The sequence below is a fragment of the Uloborus diversus genome, chromosome 1 (genome assembly GCF_026930045.1).
Source record: "Uloborus diversus isolate 005 chromosome 1, Udiv.v.3.1, whole genome shotgun sequence".
NCBI lineage: Eukaryota > Metazoa > Arthropoda > Arachnida > Araneae > Uloboridae > Uloborus > Uloborus diversus.
The window spans coordinates 16,169,546-16,195,515 of record NC_072731.1 but is presented as its reverse complement, the minus strand read 5'-3'; the positions used below and the strand labels follow the sequence as shown (position 1 = coordinate 16,195,515).

The 25,970-nt window shown below is 37.9% G+C and overlaps 1 protein-coding gene across 1 annotated transcript in view; it reads left to right on the top strand.

Moving 5' to 3' along the window:
- The window catches only part of LOC129234451 (LIM domain transcription factor LMO4-B-like), a 56,735-nt gene that overhangs the window by 5,154 nt on the left and 25,611 nt on the right, over window positions 1-25,970 (top strand). Inside the window, exon 2 of the mRNA XM_054868454.1 lies at window positions 3,246-3,486. Coding sequence (XP_054724429.1) covers window positions 3,278-3,486 — 209 coding nt within the window. The 5' untranslated portion in view covers window positions 3,246-3,277. The remainder of the gene's footprint in view (window positions 1-3,245; window positions 3,487-25,970) is intronic.

The window sequence follows — 25,970 nt, the reverse complement described above, 5'->3', positions numbered from 1 at the left end:
TGTTATTCTTGTTAGTCTTGGCCACAATGAAAATTCAGTTCTATCAAGAATTCATAAACATCGATTTCAAAATCATGGAAATGGCTGCTTGAGAACTATGAACTACGTGATTTGTATTTATTTCTGACGTTTAGTAATGCATCTTAGTTTCTATTTTTTTTCTACGTGGGCCAGAATATCCACAAGATTTAAAAAATTAATTTGAAAAGAAAAAAAAAAGATACAAACAAACAAAAAATACTAGGCTTATTAGCATTTTGTACGCTACGGCGTGCGTTTGTTTTGCCTTTTTCATCCGCCATTAGACGATGGCTGCAGTGCCTCCTATAGTTTGTTGGAGTTGCGAATTCATTAAAGAACATTTTATAGTCCTAAAATCATAGGACTTATTGCTCATTAAAAACAGAAACTATTTAGTCATCTTCTTCATCACTGTTAGATTTTACTAACAAAAATAAAGTATTTCTTTTCGCATACTTATCATGGGACTGCGTTTTGCATCATGGAACCCTGTCTTGTCCTTTTTTTATTCGATTGGTTGTGTGCTTTCAAACAATAGATGCAAGCACAATTTTCTATTTCGTAAACAGAATCGTTCATTAATTTCCTTTTTACAGAGTGTACTAACTTTTTCCCTGTCGCAGGTTTTGGTTTCATACATTTTTCTTTGATGGCTTCTATTTCTGCTTCAATTCAAACTTGTAAATTTTAAAGTAATTTCTCCTTTTTGTTTTACTCTGCCCATTTTTATTTTCTTTTTCTTTGTAGCTTCTAACTGCTCTTGTCTGAGGGCTTCTTTAATCGAAGTATCAGTTAGGATTCTGAGCATCCTTATTTTTTTTTCCTTTCCTTATTCTAAAGTTTTGGTTCTACTTTTCAAACGGTCTCAGTTGGGGTAGTACATATGTGATGATGTGGAAGGCCTACTGGAAAAAATACTTGGATAATCGATAAGCCTTTTCATTATTTTTAACGTCTAACGTGGTTCTGTTAGTGTTTTGAACTTAATGTCTTATATCTTTAAAATAAAGAAAATTTATTACAGGATGAATAGTGTATAAAGTTAAATCTGAACAATCATGAAGACAACACTATATAATTGTAAGCTATAAGATACGAATCTTTTACTTAATTTAAAATGAATGGTGATTTTCAAAACTAAATAACTTTAAAATACTAAAGATTTGAAAAAGTTCAGAGCGAAAAAAGCATCCGAGGCCCGTTTAGAAGTAAGACAGAGTAGTAAGACACAGTAAGAACGTGCGTAAATGTGCCCCGATGAAAATGCATAAACGTGCCCCGTCGGCAAGTTTGGATTTATTTTTAACGTGCAACAAAATTGAATAATTTTTCTGTCCATACAAATACAATTCTCAAAAAAGGATAAAATTCTGCTATATTTATATATTTATTTGTTTTTAACAAAGTATTATTCCTTCACAATAAGCTTCAAAATGTTCAACGCAAAATTTACTCGACTTGGTAGAAAACAGATTTTTCTATCCGCATGTTAAACCGAAAGTAGACTGATGCTCAAAAGCTTGTGAGAATATTTGCTTGGGAGCAACATCAATTTGGTATGACTGTTGGCTCTCCAGTTATAACTCGTTTTCGAAAAAGGGCTCTGGGGGGGGGGGCTACCTCTAACGGGTACCTTTTAGTCGATGGCAAGCCATTCACATTAAAAAAGAAAAAAAAATGAACTTGCATTCTGAAATTTTGAATTCAAATTATGTTTTTCGCGATCACGAATTGCGACAGGGCCCTACTCATTGGGGGCTATTGTTTCTAGAAACAGCTCCTGTCTCCCCAAGCCTACCCTCCTCCTGGGCAGTTACGTGTGTATAGTTGTGTGTCAGTGTGCGGGCATGTATGTGTAGGCGCGCGTGCGTGCATGTGTAGACTTGTGTGTGTGCGTAGACCTGTGTGTATGTATGTGTGTGTGCGTAGACCTGTGTGTATGTATGTGTGGTTATGAGCGTGTGTGTGTATGAGCGCGCGTGTGTGTAGGGCATAGACGCCATCGACCAGGAGAAACAGATTCCAGGAGACAGTGCTCGGAGCCGCCAGGAGGTCGGTGGGCGGTGGTGCTGGTGTCCCTGGTTCAAGCTGAAAAAGGCACGGACATCAAAAACGGTCAAGTGAGAACAATGAGCAATCGTGATTGCTCAAAAAAAAAAAAAATTCGAAATGTTCCAGGAAAATAATGGGCAGCTAATGTGCCTATTTTCTGCCGGTAACATATCTGGCAAAAAACAGGAAAGTTTCCCGTAAAAAGTCAGTAACCTTCCTGAAATTTACCTGAAATCAAAGCCAAAAATGTTTCTGGAATAACTCGGAACCTTCAGTAACAATTTATATATGTTTATAGTAAAAGCTAAGCACCTTCCTGATTTACCAGGAAAGTTTTTATAGCATGTATGGTCAAAGCTAAGACAGAACTGCCAACAATCCGTAACAGCTTGTAATTGCTTCCAAAGTTACAATATCCAGAGACTGCAGTTTGCCCTTGTTTGGGGCTTAATCAATCCGGGAGGGTCGTAACTGAGCTAAAGGCAAAACACCTAATGAAGAAGCTGAATATATTATTCTTACACTGGTAGCTAAAAATGTCTTTCACACCTCACAGCTGTGTGAAATCGACATTTATGGACTTTGTAGAGAGCCGGTGAGCTCTTTCGCAAAAATACATGTTTTTCACTGGAAACTGGCGTCAGCCCGTGAAATCCCGGAAATAATCTAGGACGTTTCAAAAAAATTTTATGTTTAAAAAACGGCTGAAATGTCACACTTTTTGCAGGAAAAAAACATACCGCAAGTAATAGCAATAATGCGAAAGAAACTGTTTCACCGAAATATGGGAGAAATTCGAATCGTACAGTTTTCGCGTCATTCCAATGGTTCTAGAGATCTGAAAATTCAATTTTTAGTGAGTCGCCGTGGTCGATATACCCTTTCAGTTTAGTAGCCACTTTTTTAATCCTTAGTAGTCAATTAATACAGGATATCTTTTTTTTATTTGATCACTCATGGTTGCTCATTGTTTTCATTTGCCCGTAGTTATTGTCCTATCCTTTCTGAAGACGGGTGCTCCTCCTGCGAGGAGGAGGGGGGGGGCAGTGACGGTGAGCGGACGAGAGGCGAGGCATTTTTTTTTTCAGCTTCAGGACAATTATATTAACCTAGAACTATTCAAAAATTTGAGCAGCTTTCATCTTTACTTATTACTTCTGTAATTTCTCCAGTTTCAGATGCAGTGAAAAATATTTGCAGTTCGATGGAAAACCAATACCGGAAGAAGTGCCCCGTGCAGTACTGTTGGGACTGCGGCGAAAGTATTCGCGACAAATACCTGCTGTACGCAATGGACAGGTACTGGCACACGTCATGCCTCAGGTGCAGCGTATGCCGGATCACGCTCGCAGATGCCGGATCTTCTTGTTTCACGCGGTCCGGTCTCATACTCTGCAGAGATGATTATCTCAGGTAATTAAATTTTAAATTATATAAATTAATTTTTAACTTTTGCTTTATTTTGGCGCAGAAGATGGTTGCGTGGATGTACGAGAGATGTGGCTTCCTCTAACGGGAGTACCATTAAGGTTAGCCGAAGGCTCTTCAAAGTAAATTTCAACTAAAGTTCTTCTTTTTTTTAAATCAGTTTAAGGTTTTTTCTTTTTTCTTTTTTTTTTTTTTCGCTTTCTACATATTTATTAAGTTTTATACTTTTTTCCCCTTGGGGGATTTCTAGGCTATTTGAATGAATAAAAATAATAAAAAAAATTAAGACAATGATAAAATGTTGATAAGAAATTTAAAAAAAAAATATTGAAATGAAAATAGATAGGAGCATGCTCCCAGCCAGAGTGTAGCACAATAACTAGAGTCGAAACGAGGTAAGTGAACCCTAGAAGGGATTCACTCACCCCGTTTCGAATTTGAAACTAAACTAGCAGAGCACGAGGCCTGCGAGAATTTGCCGGATCCAATGGATCGTAATTTGGAAGATTGTGAAGTAGTGGATTGCCGACACGGGGGATGTTGTAGTGAAATCTCATGGCGAGCTTTTTGCAAAAGTTGTGGAGCGAGCGACGGGAGGCCAACCTCTTCCACCAGCTTGTCTGTACGGACTAGTGATGGGCATAATCGAGATCTTTTGATAATCGAGATCTCGGTAATCGAGTACTTCTGATAATCGAGTGATTGATAATCGAGAACTCTTCAAGTCGATCACTCGAGTGATTGATAATCGAGATCTTTTGAAATCGAGAACTCGAGCGATTGACTTCTCGAGATCTTTGGAATCGAGTACTCGAGCGATTGACTTCTCGAGATCTTTGGAATCGAGTACTCGAGCGATTGACTTCTCGAGATCTTTATAATCGAGTACTCGAGCGATTGACTTCTCGAGATCTTTATAATCGAGTACTCGAGCGATTGACTTCTCGAGATCTTTTGAATCGACATGTCGAGATGTTTTTAATCGAGATCTCGAGATGTTTCAAATCGAGATCTCGAGACGTTTGAATCGAGTACTCAAGTAGTTCATTTTCTGAGCTTTTCCAGAATTGAGTTTACTGCTACAGGGGTGCTTTCTAAAACGGGGGAGGGGGCATGGTGCAGCTTGCGCCATTGGCCGGTTTTTTTAGAGTGTTTTTTATTTCATTTTCGGAAGGTGTGTGGACATGGCGCAGCCAGTGCCACTAAAATTTTGAGGTCAAGTTTTTTGAGAGGGTTCTTTAAATCTCATTTTCGGGAGGGGGGAGGGATCCATAGCGCAGCCTGCGAAACTGAAATTTTTTGAAGTGATTTTTTGAGAAATTTTTAAATCTCATTTCGGGAGTTGGGGGAGCTCTTTCTAGACGGATGCCCCGTAACATTTGATAGGGTGCGCCATATCGCCCAGCGAAAGGGAGTGGGGGGATACCCTTAACTTTTGGAACAGTTGAATTCCCGAGTTGTTTTGGCAGGGGTACGCTCGAAATAGAAATGTGCCATTAAGCCTCTCATTTAGGGGTATATAATAAGGGGCGAACCCTCCTGGCTTTTAGAAGTTATTGTATTCATTGCTTGTCAACACTACTGTTAGCTTATCAGAAACTAGGAGCCCGGCATTTGGACGACCCGGCTTGGAGTAGTATAAACTTTTATAAGTTTATGGGTGGCGGCTAAAAAACTGGTAACGGGCCCTTGACTCTTGGTGGCCCTCAGTGGGATTCCCTGGAGTGATTGAAATGATACGCTATCACCCCCTCTCCCTTCCATCTCAATTTGTGTAACGGGTTGATTTCTCGATTTTTATATTTTTTACATTCATTTTGAGTGATTTATTCGAATGGCTATGCATTTAAAGTAATGATTCTCAGATATCACGTGATTATTTCGAACGGTTTCGATCTCTCAAACATGAAGTTAATAATGTAAACAAGTAGGGGAATCGTTGCTCTGCGCAAAAGGACTCGTTTATTCTTGTTTATTGCTTTTTTTTGTGTGTGTGTGTGTGTGTGTGTGTTCTTGTTAGTGGAATTATATTAATCTGACTGATACATGAGGTGGGAGGGTAAAATATTTCTGGCTGCGTTTTCCAGAAGATTGAGATTCCCGGCGCATTGAAAGTTACAAGTGTGGCTTGAAGTGAATTGAAGTTCATGATTTTTTTTTCTTTCTTGATTCGCTCTTTTTTATTTTCATTTTTCATTCGCTGACTTAAATATGTAATTAAAAGTGCAGGGAGTGAAGTTGAAATGTTTCTGAATGCATTAAAAAGAAATATTGAAGATTGTCGTGTGGGATAAGTTTTAGCTTCCACTCTTTGACCTATTTTTTTTTAATAAAAATTATATTTTATACAGATTATTTTTTTTTTAATTCCTTGCGCAAGATATTTGTGACTTCTTGTGTGCGTAGCATTTATTTTTGCGTGCGTAGTTGAATTTAAATGTTTTTCTTGTTTTACTCGCTTCTGTTTATGTCATATTCCTTATATTTTTAATGTCATATTCCTTATATTTTCATAAATGTTAATTAGTATATTATTTACTCAACTTAAAAATTTGGAGTCAATTGATGTGCTGATTTTATGAGTTTTTTTTTTTTTTTTTTTTTTTTTGTAAAGTGTGTTGAGGCAAAACTGCTGAAAATGCTTTGGGTCGCGACGGTCCATTTCGGAATGTAAGGTTTCGTAGCTGCGCTTCATTTTCCGTGCGCTGGTCCTCAAAAAGGACAAATTGATTACCAAGTTTCTCTGAAAAGCAGATTACGTATTGGATTTTCAAATTATCCGAGACGCTCGATAACCGAACATTCGACAACAGGCAATATATTATATAAGGGTTCCCACGAGAGAGAGGGCGGGGGGGGGGGGATCCATGGCGCAGACCGCGCCATTGAAGTTTTGAAGAGGAGAGGGTAACTTATAAGAGGGTTTTTCGTCTTATTTTAGGGGGCTCTCGTTCTGGGGGTTCTTCGTCGCATTTGAGGGATGATTGTCATCGCCATGGGGGGGGGGGGATGGGCACCACTGCATTATAAACACATTGCGTTAAAACGTTTCACAAACGTTTTGACATGGTTGTCACAGCGTTAACAACACACAGCGTTAACAATCGTTTTAAAACCTTTATCTCAACGAAGTGTGCTCTCTGAGTAACCCCATCCGAAAAAAAAAAGCACTTCAGAAGCAATTATTTCATTCTGAAACCTTATAGAATGTCAGAGGTGTTCGTCTGTTCCTGTGAGCAATGGCGCGCCTCTTATGATAATTCCACCTCCCCCTCCCCCTAAGAAACAATGATCCGAAAAAGAGCTAAGACCACCTTAAATTCTCAATTACACAGTTTGTGCAATACTAGTTCAATATATTTTTAAGTTTAACAACTCTCAAGTTTAAACCTGCTAGTGTCGCCCAAAGACCCGCCCATATTATCATTACCACTCACTTTTTAATAAAAATTGTACATATTTAATCTGAATAACTGTCAAGTTCAAAACAGTATGGAAAGCGTTTCTCTACCCTTTGTTTCAAGATTTCACCGCCGAATCACACCAGGGGCAGATACAGAAAACCATTATGGGGGAGGGGGGGTCGTGTTGAAGAAAGCCCCCCCCCCCACCCCCATGAACGAAATTCCCGTTTTTGATACGAAAAATGTCTGAACGTGTTTGGGAGTCAATAAAAAGCATCAAATCGATCAGGAATAAGGCACCTAATTGGAGATAAACGTTGCAAATTAATTTCATGAGCAATGAAACGAAGTAGTAGTTCAAATATTTACTTTGAAAAATACTGTAGGTTTAGGGTGGGAGGGAGGGGGTCATGACCCCCATGTATCCCGTTGTATCCGCCACTCACACAATGCATGCCCCTCCATAAATCCGCTCATATGATAATTAACAATTTTCGTTCGAAAAATATCGTTCGATTATTATGAAATCTCTCAATTATCGAAAATTCGACGCCAAAGATTCAACTATAACCCCATTCGAATAAAGCAAGAAGCAAGCGAAAAGCAATCATTCGATTTTAAAATCATTCCAAATCTATCCATCCCAAGAGCGAAGGCGCAACACCTATGAAGCTCTTCCCCAAGAGCAATACCCCCAAAAGAGACAAAATCTCCTAAAAATTACAATCCCACAGTTTGAGTCAAAACATATTTGCACCCATAAGAAGGAATTACAGTTAGAAATTACAGAAGTAAAACTTGTTTTATTAAGAAATAAATAAATACCTTTGTGCCGAGAAGTAACATGAAATAACAAACGTTTTGTATCCCAAATATAGAGTACTGCAGAAACATTGTTTTGGAGTTTTAAGGTGCTCTTTTTTCAACAAAATAGTAAGCTTTTGCATATAAGGAGCCATTCATTAGTTACGTAAGGATGATTTTGGCAATTTTGGACCCTCCTCCCCCCATGTAAGGGTACGGAAGATTTTTCAAACCCCTCCCCATATTCTTACGTAAGATTCCATTTCGTTTTTCAAAATAATAAAATAACGAATCTAACATCATTGGAATCGAAATTAAATAAATATTTACTAGGATTTAGACTGAATGTTTTTTCGACATTTTTTGTATATGATGCGATACTAATTAAAAATAAAACATGCCATGCATAGTGCGATTCTTTTATTATGTTTAACATTATTCATTATTTGTAAAACAAATTAAAAACAGCTTATCCTAATACGTTATTTATTTTCGAGACGCAAATGAAATATATAATCCCTGTCAAATCACTTGACCGCGCAATTTCAAATGTAAAACATCGACTTGGAAAATATTGCAAAAGAATGGGTTTGAACCCCTCCCCCCAAATATATAGACATTTTTACAACTCCCGCCCCCTCAGGACCCTTACGTAATTAATGAATGGTCCCTAAAGACATCCAGTAATGTCCCTACATCCACAATCTCACTATTTTGCGTTGAAAAAAAAAAGGTTCCTTGAAACCCCGAAACACGTGTCTGCAGTAATGTGTATATTTGGACTCTAAAACGTTTGTTAACACCTGTTACACTTGTATCATTACCCAATGGTATAGTCGAAGGTGGACGTAAGGGGGAAGACGTCCCCTCAGGTTTTCAACTTAAGTATTCCGCTTTTTACCTGAAATATTATTTTAATTTTAATGCCTCTCAAGTTAGAACCTTATTAGCGCCCCCAACTTTCACTTCCACCAAACATATCATTAGACTACCAAAGCATCCCAAAGGATCTTTTAATAATCAAGCATTTGACAGCATGCATTCAATTATAACAATATTCGAATGAAACATTCGAGAGACAATTATTTAATAATAACACCATTTAGATCGCAAGGGTATCTATTCCTCAAGTGTGCTGGCACACCTTTTAAAATCAGGACCCCCCCCCCTCAAGAAGGATACTCCCTAAAAAAGACTGACGTCCACTAAGAATTTCAATGGCGTAGTCTGTGCCATGACCCACCTCCCCTGTGGGCACCGCTGCGCAGCCCGTCAGTCACTCCAAATTTTTCTGGGGGAAGGGTTCAATGCAAATTTTTTCGGAAGACAACAAAAACCATGCCCATTCATAAGTAAAATCATTAACTTTTCATCGCCAGCCCTCTTACATCCTAAACGACGGATCCGCCCCTGCAACTGAATCACTTCAGAAGCAGAGGTACCCCCCCTGAGGTCAAAGACGCACCCCCCTCAGTATCGCAGAGCCCCAAAAAAATGAAAAATACCCCTTAAAACATCGCCCCTAAAAATGTCAATGGCACAAGCTACGCCATGACTCCCCCCCCCTCCCTTTCTAGGGGGGCACCCCTATCAGAAGTCAACTATATTGAGAGGTTTATTCGATTATATTATCAAATCGGTCGAAAAATACATTGCTCGAGTGATTGACATCTCGAGAACTCAACATCTCGAGAACTCAAGATCTCGAGAAGTTCAAAGCGAGAACTCGAACAGTTGATCGCTCGAGCACTCGGAAACTGACAATCGAGAACTCGAGCAGTTGATCGCTCGAGAACTCGGAAAGTGATATTCGAGAACTCGAGCAGTTCATCGCTCGAGAACTCGGAAAGTGATAATCGAGAACTCGAGAAGTTCATCGCTCGAGAACTCGAAAAGTGGTAATCGAGAACTCCAGAAGTTCATCGCTCGAGAACTCGAGATACGATAATCGAGAATTCGTGGTAAGCGAGTTCTCGAATGATCTTGAATAATCGAGTGATTCGATTATGAGAACTCGATTATGCCCATCACTAGTACGGACGTATCAGGGAGGGTCGCACGCCGCTCGAACCATCACTCTTTGCAAGTTCTCAACTCGGTTAAAGTTAGAGATTGCAGAAGTCGCCCATATGGGCGCTCCATAGGTAATAATGGGTCTTATGCAGGACTTATAAATGAGCAGTTTATTATCCGTTGATAAAACTCTTTTTTTGTGCAGGAGACAATTTAGTGGTGTTTTGGAAATGAGGTACTTCTTGTGTACCTCTTCAATGTGAGGTCGCCAGGTTAAATTACGGTCGAAAGTTATGCCTAAATATTTCGCCCGCTGAGACCAATCAATCGGGTCGGTATAAAGATGCAGTTTAATAGGAGGAAGCTCAGTTGTTCTTGTAAAAAAGCAGGTAGCTATACTTTTGTTTGCATTAACTTTGATTTTCCAAGTCCTTAGCCAGATATCTAGATGTGTTTAGTGGTTTTGAATTGCTGAAAAGGTTTGATAAAGTCCCTGAGCGGAGGCTAGTATGCAGGTGTCATCTGCATAAATGGCAAGATGCGTGTTGTCCATGTGTGGGATAAGACCTTTTGGTTCAGTGGTTAAAGCCTGTTGTAAAAAATTCCGTGCCAAGAAAACCTTTAACTCTTCCCCACAAAAAAGAAGGCATCCTAAACCCCAAAACCCTCAGCCTTAAAAAGCTATGATATCTAGTTTTCCCGCCAAGCATCTGCCAAACTACCATGTTCCCTGTTTTCCTCTTTCATCACAACTACTTTCACTAGAACATGCCCCCATCACCAACTCCTCACTAGTGAGGATAGATCCTTTAAATTGATTTCAATTCTGTTGGACGGGAAGCTTTGTAAAGTGAAGTAGTTGCTTGGTGAGGAAAAAGCTACCCGTTAAACAGGATTGAAAACAATTCAAAGGATCTATCCTCACGGTGAGGAGTGGCTCTTAGGGGCAGGTTCTAGCGAAAGTAGTTATGATGAAAGAGGAAAACAGGGAGCATAGTAGTTTGGCAGATGCTTGGCGGGAAAACTAGATATCATAATTTTTTAGGGCTGAGGGTTTTGGGTTTTAGGATGCCTTCTTTTTTTGTGGGGAAGACTTAAAGGTTTTCTTTGCGGTTAAATTTGTAGAAGGGTTATTTTTGAGGAGTAGACAAGTTACTAGTTACAGAAACTTACTTTTTTTGCATATTTGCTTTTACCCTCGGAAACCTATATTCACTCGCGCGAATATAGGTTTCGTCTATCCCAGTGATTCTCAAACTTTTTCGACTCACGGTTAAGGAATTAGAATTTTCTCACAGCATCCTAGCCCTAGCTATTATTTGAGGTAAGTGCGTAAGTGTGACAAATAAGGCGACCCTAAGGTTCAAAACCTAATATCTCGCTCTTTTATGATCGAATTGCTTAACTTTTGGGTTTATTCATCAGATGACCCATAGGAATTGCGCAAAAAATAAAACCAAGTGAAAATTGAGTCCCAATTATGTTTTTCAGCAGTTTCAGCAAAGAAAAACCTTATTAAGAACATGGGTCCTAATAAGGAAAACTCTGAGCAAAGTTATTTCGCCCAGAGTTGAAACCAAAAACGCCGCAAAGTACTACTAAACTAAAACGAATTGAAAGCGTCTTTAATAATTATAAACTAAACCATATTTGATAAACTCAAAATCATTACCAAAAATTCCATGTTTACTTCTATAGAAAGAAGAGAGATGAATCGTCATATTCGAGGCAAGTGATAATTCGTTGTTTTCTGTTTATGTTTTTCGTCACTCATGGGCACATATATGCAGTATATATAATACATTATTGGGAAAGCCTATGCTGGGTGTCAGACTTTGATCCCTTGTGGCGATGGTCGTTTTATTAAAATTGGACAGGGTTCATGGTATCAAAGAATTAATTTTAAAAAATGCGTAATTTGCTATGTTGGATTCATTTTAAGCGCAATCAAAAAGAGGCAGTAATGTTAAACACGTAGTGTTAACTCCTCAATCTTTATTGTCAACCAGTGATACCCGCTCGGCTTTGCCCGTAATAGAAAAATTAAAAGGTCTTTTGGTTCCCCTGTATATTTACAAATAATGTATGGTGAATTTTCTCGCCAGTTGGCTTGTACCCATGTTACGGTTCTACGTTATGATAATTTCGTATCTCGCCAATTGGCTTGTGCCCATGTTACAGTTCCACGTTGTGATAATTTCGTAAATAATGTATGGTGAATTTTCTCGCCAATTGGCTTGTACTCATGTTACGGTTCCACGTTATGATAATTTCGTATTTCGCCAATTGGCTTGTGCCCATGTTACGATTCCACGTTATGATAGTTTCGTAATTTACTCGTCCATCTTATATTTTTGTTCTTAAAATTGGAATAGAAAAAGAACCACATCGAATGTTCAAAAAATCGCTTCGAGGTGCACACCCCCATGCTACAAACTAACTTTGTGCCAAATTTCATGAAAATCGGCAGAACGGTCTAGGCGCTATGCGCGTCACAGAGATCGAGACATCCAGACAGACAGACTTTCAGCTTTATTATTAGTAAAGATAAAGATGATATAGTTTATTCAGTCCTGTTACTATGACTGTGCTCTGTTCCCCATAGCACTTCCTCGAATCTGAAAATTTTCTGAAGTGAATTTGTGTTCTCGTACTGACTCTAAGGATCTACATCGTATGAGTGCTTTTGCATTATTTAACGAGCTGATGTGTGCATCACATGACTTCCTTTTACCCCAATTTAATGTTATTTCCCCATTACTGGCAATTTTAATGTGATACAGTAGTTTACTTTCTAAATATCACCAACAGAGGCCAAATTGAAATCAGATTTTTTAAAAAAAATTGCCAAGTTGGCGACAAAACTTGGCGACCAAAAGACTGCCGATATATCGCCAAGTGTCCGCCAAATTATAACACCACTTCAGTTTACTTCGAAATTTACAATGATTTTCCCCCAAAAAAAAGGCAAAAGACCCCTTTAGAAACACCCGGATGAACCAAAAGGGGAGGTGCACAATAGAGATGAGTTCGGGCTCATTTTTGAGAGCCCGAAAATTTGTAACCGAGTCCGCCCGAGCCCGAGTGATATTGTCTCGAATCAAAATCCGAGCCCGAAGGAAACTTTCTTGTATCAAAAACTGAGCCTTCTACAGTCTGACATAATCTCTCTGTTAATGAAAATGTTACGTCAAATGTTCTTCATGAACAGAAGTGTCGAAATTTTCTTTAAATGCTCCACTTCAAATGCATTACTGTATGACATATTGCAATAGTAATCGCAAAAAACACTATAAATAAGCGTTAATTTTTTGGGGGGGATGGGGGGGGGGTAAATTTGACATTGATTGAACTAATTTAAATGTTCCTTTCATTTTCTCACAGTAGGAAAATGTTTATTTGCTTTGTATTTGTATGGAGATCGGCGACTGAATATCTGTGCTTGAGCCCGCTCGAGCCCGAAACCTATTTTTAGTTCTAGAGCCCGAGTCCGCTTCGGGCTCGGGCTCTGGCTATCGGGCCCGGGTTGAGCCCGTCTCATTTCTAGTGCACAACTAGAATCCACTAGGAGTCTACGTACCAAATTTCAACTTTCTAGGACGTACCGTTCTTGAGTTATGCGACATACATACGCACATACGCACATACATACGTACATACGTTCATACAGACGTCACGAGAAAACACGTTGTAATTAATTCAGGAATCGTCAAAATGAAAATTTCGCGTATCTATACGTTCTTAGACACTTATTCACGTGTGGTGGAGTCGAAAAAAAAACTTATCATTCATTCGGGGGTGAGTAAAATGGAAATTAAGGTCGATTTTTGAGTGAAATTTTTTTCGCGAATACAATACTTCCTTTCTTGTAAAAGGAAGCAAAAATAGTACATCCAAAAAGGGCTCATACAAAAAGCCTAAGCCGATGTAAATCTTAAGCAGATATTGGAGAAATTTCAGAAAATTTGCTTATTGAAAATTTTAAATACACATCAGCATTTGAATCTTTGAACTGGAGCCCTTTTCAAAATCTCACAAAAGGGAAAATAGTTCATTGTTATTCTAATGCAACTCATCACTGAATACGAGTTCTTAAATTCACTCTATTTTGATCAAATGTTTTTCAAAAAAAAAAAAAAAAACTCAGAAAGCACTGGTACACAAGAATATAATGCTGCTGTTTATTTACTCGTAACATTATTGTGAATCAAATTTTACTCTCAGATTTCTCATGATATTTTTAGCGTAAAAAATTATTCATTACGCTTAGCCTAATATATTATCTCCTGCTACGAGTCTAGGCCCTATAAGGCGTGATTTGTTTACAATAAAATGCGCTGCACGTTCAAACCGATGTTACAATTTCTTTATTTCTGCCGTGCTAAGCACATAAGTCGTATCTGCACTTTCTGTCAAAATTGAGTTACGGTCACCAGGCGATTCGTTGTAACATATTTCACCTAAATACTACGTCTTTTTGAAAATGTTTTTTGAAAATTCTGAAAAGATTGCACCCGAATCAAATACAGGGAGGCGCAAAACTTTAAACGGCAATTTCTTCTTTTGAACTCAGCTTTAGATACGACTTTTGCGCTTAACACGGCAGATTTGCAATCGTTTCAATAATTTTCTGCGTTAGCTCCAGTGTTTCTTTCAGGCCCCCCCCCCCCCCCCCGAAGGAGGCCAACTCCCACCCCGGGGGAAAAATTCTAAAACACTTGTTTTACTACGTAAAGATTTTTTTTTAAAGGAAATTATAGAAAATTCAGAACTTTATCATCTGGGGGGGGGGGGTATCGGCCTCTGGTGGTCTCCATTCTGTCACTGTCAATGAAAAGTTCTTCACTGTCAATAAATTGCTAAAAGTATATTTTTTCCCCTCGAAATATACGTGCAATTAATTAACGAACAAGATATGTGTTTCCCCCCTTTTTATTACCTCTTTCGTTTGTTGTCTGCTTATTTCTGTTGTTGTAGGTATGAGGTGGTTGTAACTATGCTATCTATTATCTATCTAGTTGTTAACTCACACAATACATTGGTGATTTTCGTATCGGAACCTTCTCCACTCTGAGGGCACTCATGGAGTCACGGTGCATCTCCTTGGAAATAAAAAGTTTCCTGGATAAGGATCATTGTAAGGAGGGGAAGGGATATTGAGCTGTGAGAAAGTAGGTCACAAGAGATTAACAAACTGCCCATTTGAACAATTCATAATTTATACACTTAATAAGAAATAAAATTAAAGCCCACTTTGCAAGGGATTTTCAAAGACTTGTTGAATTATTTTCAAGGATTCTTGAACAAATAAAATTATTTAACGCGCTTCATTTGTATTTTCCAGTCTCTGCTATTTTAGTACTTGATTGAAAAATTTTACAGTCCTGTTCTAATTTTGTAAGAAACAGCTATTTTAAATTTGAAAGAAAAAAGAAACTGTAGATTTCTCAGGACAACAACTTTTCTTCAGTTGCAAGAAGGGCAGAAAATGAAAAGGAATAGAGCTAGTGTATTTTTTTCCGTACTAAAAAGATTGACAATATGCAGAAGAAGTGAGATAAAAGCAAGCAACAACAAAAGAATTTCCAAAATGATGCATTCGATTTTATATTAATAACAAGATATGAAACATGTGAATCACAAAAAATTGTAATTTGTTTCAGAAAAGTGAGAACCATGGTTTTTACATTTCTACTGCAGGATGTAGCCAGGAACTGAATTTGATACATATTGGCATTCCTTCTTCCTACTCCCTCCCATTTGTAGTTTGTAGCTACACTTCTCTGAGTTTTCAAGGTTTTCAAGCACTAGAAAGTGAAATTTATTTTTTCAAGTACTTTTTTTTTTTTTTGGAACGCTAATTTCCGGGAGTTGGACCCCCTAACAAAACGGGGGCCCCAAGCTGTAGCTTGCTTAGCTTGTGCGTAAATCCAGGCCTGGGCAAACGTAACAAATTACTTCTGAGATGAGATTGTCCGTGCTTCATTTTATCATTATGGATCATTTTGCTATGAGCAAAGTAACTATTATATTTAAAAACTAGTGGTATCCGCACGGCTTTGCCCGTAACAGGAAAATTAAAAGGTCTTTTGGTTCGCCTGTATTTTTACAAATAATGTATGGTGAATTTTCTCGCCAATTGGCTTGTACCCATGTTACGGTTCCACGTTATGATAATTTCGTAATTTACTCGTCCATTCTATGGTATTTTTGTTCTTAAAATTGGAATAGAAAAAGACCCACATCGAATTTTCGAAAAATCGCTTCGAGGTGCACACCCCATGCTACAAACTTTCTTTGTGCCAAACTTCATGAAAATCGGCCGAACGGTCTAGGCGCTATGCGCGTCACAGAGATCCAGACATCCTACAGACATCCAGACATCCTCCGGACAGAGAGACTTTCAGATTTATTATTAGTAAAGATCACATTAACGAAACTGAAGAACAAGATTCGATGCATTTGATACAGATTAATTAATCACCATATTGAACCAATGATGAATCCCAACACTGTGAAATCCCGTTACAACGAACTTCAAGGGACCGCAAATTCCATTCGTTGTAACGAGAATTTCGTTGCAAATGAATTCAAGTAATCTAATGGCAATTGACTGGGGACTGAGCATTTCTTTCGCTGAAAAGTATGTTCCGTTGTATTGGTGTTCGTTCTAACAGAATTTCACTGCATGTCTTAATAATAACTGAACCAGTTTATTTCGCGTTTCCTTTTAGAAATGAAAATTTGAATAGAAATGTTTGAATAGTGCCTCTCTTATAAACGTCTCAACGCTACATCTTTAGCCAATAATTGGGTTCGAGCATTGTAGTTAAAATGGTTTGAATAATTTTGTCTTCAGCAAAAATCTGGGTTGGCTTTCTGCCTGCAGAAACTAGGTTTTGCCGTGCCAGTGGCAGAAACTGGTTATTACCGGTAAAAACCGGAAGAAACTGGCAAAAACTTAAAAGCATCTTTAATAACTCGAGTAATTACTAAATTATATTCGTTTAAGGGAACTAAAAATTTAATTTCATTCAATCATTTAAAAAAATGAAATTCTAAGAGTGTCCATGATTTAGTTCGGAAAGGGAACTTTTCAATTGCAGATTCTCGTAATATTTGTATTAATCTAACGAAGGACAAAAAATCATATGTATCATATGAGTGCTTAGAAAAGAGGAGTGACATACAGAATTAAACAGGCATTACTGATTGTAATTTGCTCGCTTATATGCTGCCTTGCCATTTTAAGATCTCTGGCCCGGTTTCGGGAATTCTCTCCAAAAGACATCAGTCCCCACTCCGGCAACATCAAGGAGCTGGCCGACTGTGTTTTGCAGACACATGGATTTATATAGTTCTTCCCATGGACTCGACACCACCACTCCCACCATATGCTTCATCTAAATTGATTGTGCTTGAAATTATCACGTGCTTCAAGAAGAAAATGCCAGAATTTTACTTGCCAATATTAACATAGATTTTGTACCTAATGTCACAGCTTTGCAAAACAAATTGGCCCATTTCTCGAAACTTATTTTCCCAGTCAAATTTTTACCACAATCCCAATTACTACGTGGTGGACCAGTTTGAAAAAATATACAATAAACTAGCATTCCCGTACCCGGCATTGCTCGGGTAATTTAATCAGCAGGGTTAACAGTGCTTGGTGCACCTAGTTTCGAAAATCCCCTATAATAATTACTTATTACCTATAATTTTTTCTAATTTTGGGAGGATCCCGGGACCCCTGGACTCCTTATATATATGCCCTTGTCCTTAACCGATCTTTAACTGTTATTAACGATCCTTTTAAAGTATTGATTATCTTTGCAAACAGAGGCCATCCACATTTTATTGTTATACCTATGTTTAAGCAAGAACTTCTTTGTATACAACATATTTAGTTTTTTTTTCTGGTGCTAAAATTATTAAGCTGCTTAATGAACTGACTTTCGAGCAAGCTACATAAATTGGTCGTGTGATAAAAAGTCCTCTCTTAAATCGATCCCTGCTACTTTTAATGTCTGCCCTTGTGACTTATTAACGGTTATTGCAAAGCAAACTTTTACAGGAAACTGCACTCTTATAAATTCAAAAGGATAGTCCACCTGTGATGATGTTCTTAAAAACTTCGTTTCTAATTTTGAAAAAATGAAAGCAAAAGACAGAAACATTATTATTTGACTTGAGAAAAGTCTCGAGAATCGCGTGAGAAACAAAAACAATATCAAATTTAAAATTCGCTATCGAGCAAAAGTTGAGAGGAAGTACTGAATAATGATTTGAATGGAGGAAAGCCTCCAAAAATAAGGGATTTAAATTTCAATGACAGGTTTTAATTTCACAGAAATTAAGGGGTTTTAATTAATTTCTCCTGAACTAATTGATATTTCGAAAAATCCTTTCTTAGTGGATACTTTCGTAATCATGTGGACATGCCTGCCAAATTTCAAGTCTGAGGCTTCAGCAGTATTGGCTGTGCGTTGATATATATATATATATATATATGTTATCTCAGGACATTGATTTTTATATATTAAGATGAAAGTTTCACGAACACATTGTTTGTTCTTTGATGCTCTTCCTGTACCTCTTCTGTTGCAAGAATGTTCTAATTTGTGCTTAAATTGAGAAACTTTAGATTTCAGAAACCACCTTTTCTAAGAGGCAATTGCAGGGTCCAAACAATGTAACATTTGATTTATGATAATACTGTAATTAAATTATGCTTTAGTTAAAAATTACTTTTTCTGTGGATTTTCTATTGCATGTCAATAATTAATTTTTTGTCATTTTGTGAGTTTTTGCTGCGAATGTGGCAGAAAATGGGTTTTGCCATACCGATTTTAACCGGTTTCTACCAGTGGTTTTAACTGTCTCGACAGAAACTTGCCAACCCTGGCAAAAATAGCTACAATAATCTTTTCTTCGCTTTTAAGCATTTTTAGTTTCTGGAATTTTTTTTCTGTTCTACAGCTTAAATTTAAAGTTATATTTTCAAAAAAAAAAAAAAAGTCAGTTATTAGAAATTTATTTTTACTGTATGATCTAAGAATTCTGTAACCGTTTTAAGCAGCTTCTCGCGATGTAATTTGTTTGCAAAATACTAAATTTGGGATCATAATTATTTCAGTACTCAAAACGACATTTTTGTCATTGTTAAACTAATCAATCATTATTTAGCTATTAAATATTTAACAAGTCAATATTCATATTCAACTATTCAATATTAATCAGTTTTTCTGTAAAAGATAAGAAATATCTCCCGGTGGTCTCATACAATGTAAACTTTTCAAATAGAAAAGTGCATCTATTATCTCACGTTACAAAATTTTGGAATCAATTTAGGAGAATTCATTTACAGAACGTTACCAATGCCACAACAGATGCAAACAGCAGAATAAAAAGTTTTATTCGGTCGCATATTTCTCTCTTCTTAGCCAAATAGTTTGTTGCTTCATTGCAAATACTAGTGTATATTGATTTTTCGAATGTATTTTACGAGATACTATTCTTCTGCAGACGATATTATGTACAAAATATGAAGAAGATTGCATTTTATTTGAAATCAATCTGATTTATTTTCTTCAAATTGCATCAACTACTTTTTTACAAGGGTTTTTCTTTTTCTTTCTTTTTTTTTCGTGTTTATTAAGTGAGAAAAAGTATGAATTAGAAAAGGAGCACATTGATGAAAAATATAGTAATTAATTTATTAATTTAAATTTGTCTGGTTTAATTTATAAATAGTCGATAGATAGTTTAACGATTTATATTTGTTAAGAATAATTTGACAGCAAAGTAAAATGAATTGATTTTTTAAAAACCTTGTTATTTATTTTTTATTACTAGCGTTGCCTGGCGTTGCACGGTCTACCTCAAAAATAAAATTTGTGTCCAGTGACAAATGTTCAAAAATCAGACTTTAATAATATTAAAAATGTAGAGTAAAATTTCCTGTCAACATGAAGAAAAGAGCAATTTCATGACTCAAAATTTAAATTTAGATCTCCTTAGATTTTTGAGCAATCACCATTACTTATTGCTTTCATTTGACTGTTTTGATGTCCTATCATTTTATTTTCCCGCCAGCACCCTCTGCAGCATCACCGTCGACCGGCCGCCTCCCGATGCTGCTCCTCTAGCGAAAACCGTCTCCACGTTGCGTCAATATCCTAAACCTTACACGCATACATACACGCACGTACACACACACAAAAACACATACACACGCTTACACACATACACAACACATACCCACACAAACACAAACACACACACACTCAAGCACATACACATAAACACATACACACACTCAAACACATACACACACACGCATACATACAGACACCTACACATACACACACACACCTACACACAACTACCCACACATTCATGCACACAGACACAAACACATATGCCTACACACACATACACATCCCCCCCCCCACACAAACACTCATACACACAACTACCCACACACTCACACCTGCACACAGACATAAACACACATGCCTACACACACATACACATACCCCCTACACACAAACACACATACTCCCCACACACACATAAATACACACGCCTACATACACACACACACACTCGTGATTGCGAAAAACATAATTTGAATTCAAGAGGTCAAAATTCAAATTATTATTATCATTTTTTTTTAATTCCGAAAATTCAGTCATTGTTATTAATAAGTGTAAACATTCCCTTTCCCGGATTTTCTGGCGAAAACCTACCTAAGAGGGGTTTCTCCCCCTATAGGGGGAAAAAGAAAAAAAAAACATGTGAATTCCTGAACAACAAAGGACCTTTGTGCCAAATTTGGCAAAGATTCGAAGCAAACTGAGGATTTGTATTTGAGGTAACCTCCCCTTCCCCTCCCCGCCCCCTTCATGGGGAATGAGGTAATAGTTATTTTTAAGAAAATGGTTTTAAAACAAAATGTTTGCCAGTAGTCCGCACCAGTTTCATGCACGGTGAAATGCGAGCAGTGTTGTAGTAGGGTCCAATCAAGCGAAGGTATTGCCTAGGTCCTGCTAAGATTTGGGACCCCACCTCACAAGAAAATCCGTACATTTCCGAAGTAAGTAGTTTCCCAAAAAAAAAGGAAGAATTAACCCTATTTTGGAGCTCCAAAATTGTGTTGCCCGTGTCCACAGACATATACAGGATCGTGCGTTAGTCAAGCGCTGGGATAATAAAGCAATTTATGATAATAATGTTGTTGATGTTAACCGCACGTTTTTACGGTGGCGATATGGTCGAAAAGCATCAATAGCGCTGGCTTATATGTAAAGCGGGCTTTTGGCAGTGGTTTCGATCTGATCGAGAGGGATTCGTTCGAAATCGCTTTGTAGCGTGGCAAATAAAGATCAAATTATGAAAAAAAAAATTGTTTTTTTTTTCAAATATCCATGAACCAAACTGGTTTTGATGCTAAACATCTAAGTTACTATAGTGAAAAACTAATCATGAATAAGAAAAATAAATTATAATTACTGTCTGACCACCGATGAGATGGAAAGGCAGATACCTGTTTACGGACGAAAATGGACGCTTCCATTAGTTTTCAGGGATATCAGCTTTTGAAAATGTATATTAGCCTCTAAATTAAGTAGAGTCACATTGAAATGAACAAAACACGAACATCAAAATTTTCTCTTTTGCCCCCCCCCCCCCCCGCCCCTCATTCAGATCAACTCAAGTAACTGGACGTTTGCTGATTCCATAGCAAGCGTGGACGAGCAGTATTTATTGTTCAAAAGAAAAAAAGGAATTTGGTTTATTCTTGAGGATGTGGAATTTTTTTCGCAATGCTTATATTTCTCCTCGGATCCTAAACGATTTTCTTTAACATCTTTTCTCTGAAATATTATTCCATCAAAATTTTTTATGAATTGTTGACTTGCGATGAAATTGCTTATTCAGAAGCAAGGAGTGACATATCATACATAATCATGTTTTAGTGAATATTTATATTTATTCCTTGCATTTGCATTACTATCAGACACAGCTATTCCCAAATGAACTTTCGTCGGTAAATTGCCGCAGTTTTATCCGAAGCAGGGCAACGTATTTATGATTAATGTCGTTCCACGCCATTTCCATATTACCCGTCTCTCTCCTATTTTAACCCCATCACATTGCTAATATTTCCCAGAATCCTATGCTTTCGAAACGCTTCAAAATTAGTTGCTCTTATTTTACATGTCACGAAAAACATTTCCCCAGTGCCACATACAACCATTCTCTCTCTCTCTCTCTCTCTTTTTTTTTTTTGCAAGATACAAATATATAATAAAGCTAAAAAAGCACACCCAGCGGACATTCGCACCTGTAAAGAAAAATATCGGCAGAGGGAAAATAACATAAAAAGCCTTTCTGTGTTCTCCTCTCTCGGAATTTTAGGCGGTGGCACCGTAAACAGTTTGGCAGGGTACACAGAAAACACCTGATCGATTTCGCTAAATGAAACGCGTCCCCCCGAGACCGATAGAAAAGACCCAAAAACACAAAAAAAGTCTTAGGAAAAAACGTATTCCACATTTTTAGGGGCTCGCTTTTTAAGTTGGCGTTTTCCCCCCAGTGTACCACATGTTGCCAGTTTTCCCGACATCGCCGTTAAATGGTCGAAAAACATCAGCTGTTGACTTCGCTGCCTCATCAGTGGTTGCCGTAGCAACGCAACGCTGTGAAGGGGCTGCCATTCGCGAAAATGTATCGCGTGTTTAAAGCGTCGTTCAGCGGCGGCACATTTAGGTGATATTAATTCCGACGTATTGATTGGTGTCTGTCACAAACGTTCGTCTCCAAATGATGCTTCCAAATTAATTAATACGGCAAATAAAATCTTTTCTCATTTTCTGAATTACAGGCTTGGAGTAAAACTGATATATGATTGCCAGAAGGATAAAATCGAAGCATTTAGGGCTTTAGGTTTGACAAAGTTATTGACGCAAGAGCTTTTATAGGCTAGCAAACTGTGATAAAATACAAAATTATTCTGATGAAATTTTTAAATAACAGAATTTTTAAAAAAATACGAAGCACTTTTCATAAGGCACTCTAAAGGGCAAAATAACTTTTCTGGATCAGAAAGGATAATTTAAAAATGCCTGTAGTTTTCGAAAATTCCAAGAAAATGACACCACAAACGAAGAAAAGTGCGACTCAAGTCATGAAGAGAATTTCTTATCATTATCTAGCTTTCAATCATAACCCCAATTTTTTCCCATTTTTTTAAATGGGAAAATTTGGTTTGAAATGACTAGAACCGCACTTTTCTTCGTTTGTGGTGTCATTTCCTTGGAATTTTTGAAAACTGCAGGAATTTTTAAATTGTCCTTTATGACCTAGAAAAGTTATTTTGTCCTTTTGAGTGCCTTATGAAAAGTGCTTAGTATTTTTTAAAAAATTCTGTTATTTTATTCTTTTTAGTGTAAATGTATTTCAGAAGTAGAATAATTTTATCATCACGAAACTTTACCTTTTCTTTTTTCATATAAATGCTCGGTACTAAAAGGGGAAAAAACCTACATACAGTGGCTCCCAAAAGTGTTCGTACACTTTGAAATTTTTTAGTAAAATCAAAATAACTCGAAACTGAATCCGAATATGAAGTCCAATATTTTTTCACATCATTCCTATGTCATTCTAAATACAACCCATTGGTTTTTCAAAATATTGAAGGATATTGTCGCGATCGACAGCGCGCTCCGCTAAAAGTGGGGAAGGAGTGGGGGGAGGAGAGAACGCCGCGCGAAGAAGGGGGCAGTTGACCCCTGGAAGCTCAAGAGAGAAGAGGTACGTCTCTCGGTCCCGTACACACGGGAGGTTGTGATTTTCTTCTCGCGGTTTGCGAGAAGGGCTTAGCTGGCCTTTGTCGGTCAGGTTACTACCCATTATTCATTCCATATTCATCATCATCATCTTGTACATAGAATTGTGTAAATAAAGCTATGCTTAGCGAACTCTGCTCAATTGCCTCCTCACACCATTCTCACAAGTAATTACAACGGCCCCCGCTCGGCCAACTCCGACATACTGGTGTCAGGAGTGGGGTGTGTGTGTTGAGAGGCAGGAAAACGATTGCGGGCAACGCAAATGACGATTTCATATCAGCGACAGTCAAATAGCTTTCTGGACGAACTTGATCACCAATTTCAACGCTGAATGAGGGACTCTGAATAAAATCTAAGGCCCCGGTTTCCCGTGGAAGGTGGTTCCTGAAAGCGTGTTTCCGATTCGGACTGGAGTGCAGTTTGCTGAGACATTCGAGAGTTCCTGAATACCCTCTGGCAGAATATAGCAGCACAGATTTGAAGCCTCTATATTGATGGGACTGTGTATCTCCGTCGTCCTCCCAGCAGTACAATAGATCGCAAGAGATGTTTTCGACGGTCTCCAGGTTAGTGGGCACTTTTTGGCTGCGAACCCATTATTTATGTTTAAAATACTGAGTTTTTAGTACAAGTTGATAATTTTTATGTGTATTTTGAATTTTGGAATTGCTTATTTTTAACCTTGTCATTTGTAAAATTATTGGTAAAAGAACAAAATGGCCTTTTTGTCTAAAGGGAAAAAACAAGACCTCGCTTTATTAGCGGAGGAGTTAAATATTGAGGTGCCTTTAAATGCGAAGATAATTGAGTTTAAAGAGCTAATTACAAAAAATGACTCGTATGACGAGGAATTTGTTAAGGGGTGCTTAACTACAATAATAAATGACAGGTTAGAGAAGGAAAAAAATGATCGGCTAGAAGCGGAGAGGAGGCATATCTTAGAGGTCGAAAGGATTAAAACAAATGAATTCAGGAACGGGTCGGATTCAAATCTAAGCAAGGAGAATTTTGTGACCCATTTGAATATCATAAAAGGGGCCCTACCAGAAGTGAGGGGAAGGCCAGAAGACTGGCCCTTCTTCTTTCAGGAGGTCGAAGAAATATTTCGACTGTACGACACTCCTGAGGAATATAAAGGTAAAATAATCCTACATACCTTAAAGGGGAGAGTCACATGCCTGAGCTCTAGACTAGGGGAGGAAGGTCTGGAAAGTTATAAGAACTTAAAACAGCTCGTGCTGAGCGAATTCCAGATCACCCCAATAGAGTATAAAAACAACCTAGATAGAATAAGGAAAATGGACAGTGAAACATACACCCAATACACTCTACGGGTAGAAGCTGCAGTCAATATGTACATCAATTCTCGAAAAGTAAACAATCTTGATCAATTGAAACAACTACTTATTGCTGATAAGGTAAAAGATGGCTTAAGCCCAGAAATAAAAAAATACATACAGTTAAAAGAGACAGAGAAATGGTTCCTCCCGCGCGAATTGTCTACACAAATCGATAATTACGTGAGCGCAACAGCCCCAAATCAAAGTCGAAATGAATTTAATGAGGGAGAAGGGAAGGCCAAAAGCTACCCAACGGCCAGACCAAACTTTCGGAGCACAGAAAACAGACAAAATTCCAACCAAGGATGCTTTATTTGTGCTTCGAAGTTCCACCGTAAGAAAGACTGTCCCCAGAATAAAAATAAAATAAAGAACTATAACTTAAGAACAGGGAGTAATGGTCAGGGAGTAAATCATATTGAGGTGGCAGAAAATTCTGAAATCGAACCAGAAAAAGAGGGGACAATTGTGGCTAAAATCAACATTGGGCACAATACAGATATAACAAGTTCCAATACCCCATTAATCGTTCCATTGGAACGGATAAAAATTAGTGTAGAAGGAAGGATTATATCTGCGCTAAAAGATTCGGGGTCCCAAATCACTGTTATAAAGGAAAGTATGTTACCGAAAGGGAGACAGAAGTCCGAAGGAAGGATTCTATTAAAGCCAGCGTTCGGTAAACCAATTATGACGGAGTTGGGGCATTTAAATTTAGCAGTACCCATAGGGGGTAACTCTAGTGTGGTGCACAAGCCAATATTATGTGCAATCACACCGTTTATTTCCGAGGAGGCTATCCTGAACCCAAAAATTTTAAATCTGTTGCTAGGGGGAAATGAAAGCGAGTGTTTGCAACGGGGAACCGACTCTTCGCAGAAAGAGCAAGCAGATGTGTTAGAAGTAGAAACAGAGAAGTTAGCAGCAACGTCCGAGGAAGAAGCGCAGAAAGAGCAAGCGCTCGAGGCACCGGAAAAGGGGAAAACAGTTCGGGGAGAATTGGACGGAGCTGACTGTCAGGGTGGTCTCAGCCCCCAAGAAAAATTTCTCCG